At 40.3% G+C, this 7,497-nt stretch overlaps 1 protein-coding gene across 1 annotated transcript in view; it reads left to right on the top strand.

The window, feature by feature from the left end:
• The window catches only part of LOC104616497 (rab GTPase-activating protein 1-like), a gene marked incomplete at both ends in the record, with an annotated part of 40,174 nt that overhangs the window by 13,707 nt on the left and 18,970 nt on the right, over positions 1–7,497 (top strand). The window contains one exon of the mRNA XM_010281529.1: positions 5,368–5,409. Within this exon, the coding sequence (XP_010279831.1) occupies positions 5,368–5,409 (42 nt within the window). The remainder of the gene's footprint in view (positions 1–5,367; positions 5,410–7,497) is intronic.

Here is a 7,497-nt window from a genome sequence, read left to right as displayed (position 1 = left end):
AAAGAGTGTGCAACTGAACACGTAATTATGGAACGCTTTCGAATTACGAAACAATGTCAAATTACTTTCAGTTGAATAGCTTATATCTTTAAAAAAAAAAAAGGAAAAATCAGTTATTAGAAAGCTGGAACAGATGAACTGGTTCTCCTGATGGCATGTCATGTGAGTCTTGAGACTTCTCAGACTTCAAGGACGTGCTCTGTTTACTTTCACGTATATCATCTTTACCTGGTGCTGAATGTCAGAGAGTATTGTCTCAATATCTTCACGGTTTCCTCCTACATGCCATGTATATCTAGAACCAAAACCACAGATAAGGACACTAATATTAAATGAATTTTCCATATATTTTTTAAGATATTAACTTCCTTTCATTTGTGAAAATTATGCAGAGGGCATTGCCCTGTAACTAGAGGAAGGTCTGTCAGGTGGTCCGGGTTGGAGAGGTGCTAGTATTTGATATAGGCTACTTTCTCCCAAGGCTTCTGTCATTAAAGAAAAGCTTTAAAATGGGAGACAAATTCCAGAGTTGTCCCCTGTGCAAATGTTGTCCAGATACTAGATGATTAAATTGTTGGCCTAACTCTTCTGCCAGCTCCATGCTATGCTGTTGAGCTTTGCCAGTAGCAAGTGCTAGTTTGCTGCCCCCTTAACTCCCTTTTTTCTGGTCTTTGGGTAGATTTTCTGGGTCACATGGATAGGTGTGCCTCCTCGCTTCTAAAGGAAGCCACGAGCATCCTTTCTGCCACAGAGATCTTGTTGAATACAAACTGGATCCTACAAAATCAGGTCTTTATCATTCTCTGTTCTTTGTTCCCAATCTTCTTGTCAGGCCTTTCGAAAGTCATCTTGTTTCAAAGTGCTGAGGGACTCAAAGTGAGGACTCCTCGGAGAGTGCTATCTGCAGAAGCAGTCTTGGCTTCAGAGGGAGTTAAGAGACTGCGAAGGGACTCGCTAGAGGAGAGTTAACATAGTAGGATTTCCACGTATTTTAAGCCAGTCTTAACTTCAGTGCACATGTATCATTTCCAGTTGAAGTGGTTCATGTTTGCAGTCTCACGAGATACAGTTTCACTGTTTTGCCCGTGAGAATGTTACCTACAATCTCTGTCAGAAATTACAGTCTTTTGGTATGTAATTCAATGAATTATGAAGCGCAATCGTAATGAGTTAAATGGTGACCTGCCGGATGGTGAGTGTTCATCCCACCGCCGTCAGCCCAGTAGGTATGAAGGCAAAACTATGCTCGCTCTTCTTGAGTAAGCACTGTCCTGCAGAAGTCTTTGTAAAGCAGAGAAAGTCAGCGCGGCAGTCAGCAGGAGCCAGAAGGAGCCTGTACGATGGCACAAACGCTAAAATTCTCCCTTTCCTGACCCTTATCTTACCATCTTGACTGCAGAATAGTCAGTAGTTGTCTGCTTTGAGATGGGCTTGTTCCTTCTCCAAGACTCCTGAGCTTAACGGGATCTGTTAAAATGTTCTAGGCCTCTACACAAGCTTAAGAGGGTTCTTAAATAACACCTGCTGGAAAAAAGAAGATGCTGTGCAGATGCTTACCTAGACAGATAAGCCTCTAAGCCAGGCTTTCATAGTAACTGCTGGTCTTCTGCAAGAGGCTGGTTAAAAGTTCCTTGGAGGAGAATATCCACATGCCTCAGTTCTGGGATCTTTGCCTGTGGGCTTCATGTCTGCGAGCTGTGCAGGCTGCACACTCAATCTTCCTTTACTCACTGGCAGCAAAGCCTCTCAGGCTGAAAACAAGAGGATGGCTGCATAATCGAGAAGCGATATGACATGATGGTAAGCCCCTAACCATTCCTGTGCTCGTGTAACAGTCCTTGTTTAGTAATTGTGTGTATTTTTAGCTTTGGCTGTTGTATATTAAACAAATGAGTGTTTAGGTAGTTTGGACAACTTTCACATTGGCAAATTTTTTTACTATTAAGATGAGATGTGCAGGATCTTAAAGCCTTTATTTCCAAATCATGGAATAGTTTGGGTTGGAAGGGACCTTTCAAGGCCATCTAGTCCAACCCCCCTGCAGTGAGCAGGGACATCTTCAACTAGAGCAGGTTGCTCAGAGCCCCGTCCAGCCTGACCTGGGATGGGGCATCGACCACCTCTCTGGGCAACCTGGGCCAGGGTTTCACCACCCTCATGGTCAAAAATTTCTTCCTTAGACCTAGTCTAAATTTACCCTCTTTTACTTTAAAACTATTTCCTCTTGTCCTATCGCTACAGGCCCTGCTAAAAAGTCAGTCCCCATCTTTCTCCTAAGCCCCCTCTCAGCCCTGGCAGCTGCACTAAGGTCTCCCCGGAGCCTTCTCTGCTCCAGGCTGAGCCCCCCCAGCTCTCCCAGCCTGTCCTCCCAGCAGAGCTGTTCCAGCCCTCGGAGCATTGCTGGGGCCTCCTCTGGACCAAATGACTAGTTAAACATAGCCATAGGTTTTAATACCTTTATCCAAAGTTTTTTTAATATGGGCTCCCTTCTCTTTACCTGTGGATGATTTGTATGTGCTTTCATGTTTCCATTATAAAATTGCTGGAGGGATATTGCTAGCAATGATTTATATGTCTGGTGCACATTGGTATTTTTGGTCCCTCTTCTAAAATAGATGGAGAAGTTTAAGCTGAATCTTATAAATCAGTGTGTGGTAAATGAAGTAGGATTTTAAATAAGAGATTGTGGAAAAATGAGCTGATCCTTCTTTTTCATAATCATAATCATTAAACTTGGCTATGTCAGAATAGTCTTGCATGCTTTAGGAAAAAATAACTCAAGTATGTAGATCAGTGGTTATAAAACGTGGTGTTCGAATGGGTGGGTAAGGCACCGCATTTGAAATCTAAAGCATCTTGCCGTAAATCCAGACATGAGCAGAAGCCTTAGTGTAGCTTGCCAGATGCCACCTCCAGTTCACTCCGCTGTCCAGGGGTATGTTAGTCCTTCAGGTCCAGCAAGTCCCAGCTGGTTAGCATGAAACGGCAGCAACTGGTGCCTCAGGTCTAAAATATTGCCTTGCTTTGGGAGTTACCTCTGCCTTTGAGGAAAGAGGAAGGTGCAGGCTGGTTTTTGTTGCCAGGAGTAGGGGAGTGCCGCCCAGGACAGGTTTTAAGTCCTTTTGGTGTTCTGATTTTAGGGTGCTTGTGTGTTGAGCGGGTTATCTCCTGTGATGTTAGGGAGTCTGTGAGCTGCCCATTGCCTGGTAGGGCTAGAAAAAGAGATGGAGATCCTCAAGGCAGGAGGAAACCTATTTGCGCTGCATTTGCTATCCATGTGAAAAGTGATCATATAAGAGGAGTACCAGGAGACAGTTTGATCAGTTTGTGTTCAGGAACAATGTGAGTTTTGGGCAGATCAGAAAAAAATTATTTAGAAAATAAGTGAAAACTGGCTTGGTTTTCTTTTTGGGGTTTTTTTTTTCGGTTGTGCTAAAAAGAACACAGGACACTAATTCCTCAGTAATCCAACATTTACATGTAATACTCCGACTCATAAAATAACAAAATCTGATCAACCAACTAGTTAAAAAGAAAACACAGTGTTTCTGATGGCTTGTAGTTATGCCTCTCATTTATAGATTGCATGTTCATATTAAATCCTCTCTGTTAGGTAATAAAAGTTATTAATGTCATAACTGTGTGCAGGGACTGTTGGCTTCAAATTGATATTTGGAATGAAACTGAGAGTACTGTGAACTTAATTTACTGCTGCTGGTGCTTTAGTATTATCAGTGTCAGGACTGAAATTCACAGCCAGACATTTTTTCTATTAAAATGACATATAAAAAAACCCCAAACTGTTGTTGTATTTGAAATATTTGTTGTCCCTTTTGGAAAAAGGGTTTCCCACTAATGAACCAAAGTTCAGTCCTGCTACAATTGTGACCTCTAGTGGAAAAAGTCAGTTTGTTAATTGTAATGATTATGCATCGAGTTGCAAAGTGGAGTGTTGCAATATTCATTATGCCTAATGTCGTAGCATTTCCAAGACTCATTAACGGTAAAATCCCTTCAAGGCACCATATTATCCACATAAAAACAAACAAACAAACAAACAGCTTCTTCCAAAGAATGCCTCTGAAAAGTCTCTGCAGATTTTTATAAAAGCTAATTTTTTCTAGAAATATGGTCACATATAAGAAGTCCTGTTGTGATCGGACAACAATATGTATTACAGTGTGCAAATCTGAGACATTTTTAGATACCAGCTCTGAAAGGCATTACAAGAAAAGACTTACCAAGCCATTAAACAAGCAGGCCAGAAGATTTGTAAAATATAATCTAGGAAAACAGTCTGAACACAAAGTACATAATACAGCAAATGAGAATTGCATGAGGTATTTTTCATATTTGGATGAACACAAAGCGATTTATAATCTTAAATAATGAAGATACAGAGGGTGCAGACAGGAGAGTCTCTTCCGTCAGCAGAGGCAATGTGTGCACTGCCAGCAGGGCACTTGTCTTGCGTCCTGAGCTTGCCCCTGGCTGGTTTTCCAAGCGGGACCCCACGAGTAGGATCAGTTAGGCTGCTCCAGGGGAACCTCATTCAGGGTATGTGTTCCCCTTCCCCTCGGGAAAATCTCATGGTCTTGATTGTCAAACTAAAAAAGTTGAATAAAAGCAGAGGAATGGTATTTCATGTTTTTTCTGTAAAACATAAGTGGGAATGTAGCCCTTTTCACCCGTCTGCAGTCAGTCAATGGAGTAGTTTTTACTTACTTTGTTTTTTTTTAAATAATCAGACATTGTCATTGTGTTATTCACTGAATGGCTTTCTGTGCACTTGTATTTCCAGGTTTTGCAACCCAGAAGGTAGACTATTTCATAGAGACGTCAGTTTGTTTACCTATGAAATAGTTTTGATTTTTGGCTGTTAGCAAGAAAAAAGTGTATTTTGTACTGGTTTTTCTTTTATTTTGGTGTTTTTTTTACAGTTTAAGCGTGAAAGATTGTACATGATTAATCATAGTTAAACTCAGTTACTAGGCAAAAATCTTATCGACTAGAATATTTATCATCATTTTCTTGATCCCCTGCTTGTTACAATATTCTGCAATGTTTGCGAAAACCAGCACTGACAGGTACTGAACCAATGGAGGGATATTCTGTCACATCCATAGCACCTGACAAATTGAACAGTGAGATTCCAAAAGCGCCAAAGAGTATTCATCATCTTCCCCAGCTGGAAGTTTAGAAACTGCCTTGGGGTTTTAATGATGAACTTTGAAGTGTAGCAGGAAAAAGAGAGGCATTCCCTAGAGATGTGCAGCGTCTAGTTATGATGCTACATGACGATAAGTAATAAAGAGGAGAGATTTGTATGCTGGGACTGACTGAAGTCTTTTTTCTTCTTATTTTCAGGGTATGAACGTAATCTTCCATGTAGCTTTGGCTCTTTTAAAGGTAAGTCATTGATTAGAAGGTAGGGGGTTTTTTATTTTATTAAGCTGTATGGAATATTTTCTTAGCTTAGTGTATTATGTATAAGGGAGCAATAATAGTGGGACTTCTGGAGGAGGGAACGGAGGAGAAATACCATCCATTTGGGCAGAGATGTCTTAAAAATTGTACTTACGGTAGATTTGTTTTTATTAAATTTAATCATGTCATAAAGTTCTGGAACAAGGAGTGCAGTCTAGGGATTTAAATGTCTCATGTAATAACTATTAAGAAAACAAACTTGATTCATTTCACAGTGCATTTATTTTGTGGGCAGTTTCTTTCATATAACTATTCAAGAAACGTGATTGAATATTATTTGGTATCAAATAATACTTGTAATGTCAAGAGAGGAATGGAATTCTTTTATAGTATGGCAAATTTCTACCTTTGGCTTCAACGCAGAATTTACCTAAAAAACCAAATCAACCACCCTGTAGGTAAAGCATTGGCCCTTTTGATGCCAGTGAGATAGCTCAAAGTTAACTTACATTAACCTTCACAAGTTGGCACTAGTTCAAATGCAGTCAACATGCAAGCACGTGGTATGCAACTTGTCATGCCACCTTTGAATCTGAATGATACTCCCATCAAATAATTTAGGCTAAAGCTCAGGGTAGAAGAGCCCGTCACTCCTAACACAACCACCCCATAACATGGACACAGGCTAGTATCTTTTGGCTGTTGCTAGTCCTCCAGAGTGTTTTCCTTATCATTTACCTAGAAAGGGCAAACAGCTACTAGTTAGTTGAACTATTCAGTGCAGAGTAATTCTCAGAGACTCGACTTCTGCAGCATGAAGTCCTACAGCAAAAGCGCTCCACACCAGGGGTGTATATATGCTACTGTGAACAAAGAATTGGAATTTCAAAACATGTATATTTTCACTTGAGGTCGGGTACCCTGGGCAAAGTACTGCAATGTAGGTATGAGATAGTATGTAGCATTACGGTAAGGAAATGTGCAAAATAACTTGTGTTTTACACGAACACAGTTAATGTGTCAAATGGTGGTGTGACTTTCTACATGAGTCTATGTGTTAAATGAAGTCGTCTGTAAACAGGGAATTTGTTAAATGTACGTTTCCAGGGAAGTGCTCCTACACAAATCTAAATTTGTAAAAAGGGGAGGGAAGTGTGTGCTCTTTCCTTCCTGTTTCATATTTTATTTGCGACTCTGGGGGCTTGTTAATTTTCTGGTTTTTTTAAGGACAGTATGGATAAAGGGAAATCTCGTAGGCTGTGGCATGATAAATAGTAAAAGAAGCATCCAAGTGACACCCAGGTTACAGGTATGCTGCTGTAATAGTAGGAACAAGTTCTGGAAAGAGGTAGAGATACCAGCTTACGGATCTTAAAACTGAAGAAGAAGAAAGTAAAAGGAGGAGTACTGGCACTGAGCTGAAAATGGTTAGCGAGGTTTTCAGGAGAGGAGAGCTTTGTTCGAGTCGGCTGTGAAGGGTGGTTTGAGACCATGGGTGTATACCCAGAGGTCCTTTTTCTTTAGGGTTCCTGCTGCTGTTAGTGGGAATGGTTGAACTGAACAGCAGAACAACTCTTTAGAAAATGTGATAACACTGGAAAGAACTGAAATCCTTAACCCACAGATGTCGTGCTGCAAATAAGGATTTTTTTTTTTTTTTGGTGTTGAATAATTAACCCCATTTCTTCTAACAGAAAGTGCCCAGTCTTTTCATTTTATATATATTCCACAACATGCTGCTTAGGCAACTGAACATTTCTTTTTGGCTGTTGCAGAAGAGGAAAGTTCAAGAATGTATTTTGTCAGTCTTATTATAAGTTTAAGAGTTTTAAGAGTTGGTTTTAATTCAGCTTATAGATGTTCCTCTCATATTTCTGGCAGTAATAGGCTCTAAATGGTAAGGGAGGTGTTATCCTGAGAAAGTATTTCTATATTGCAGCCAAAAACAAATACAAGGAAACTACAGGTAAGTAAGGTAAGATTCTAAGTCAGAAACACACACGTAAGAGCAGAGTTCCATAGTGGTACTAAGATGGAGCTGGTGATTATAGACAATCGAATTAGCATATG

This window comes from Phaethon lepturus, unplaced genomic scaffold (assembly GCF_000687285.1).
Source record: "Phaethon lepturus isolate BGI_N335 unplaced genomic scaffold, ASM68728v1 scaffold19342, whole genome shotgun sequence".
Lineage (NCBI taxonomy): Eukaryota > Metazoa > Chordata > Aves > Phaethontiformes > Phaethontidae > Phaethon > Phaethon lepturus.
The sequence above is the reverse complement of the archived record's forward strand: the minus strand, read 5'-3'. Positions and strand labels throughout refer to the sequence as shown.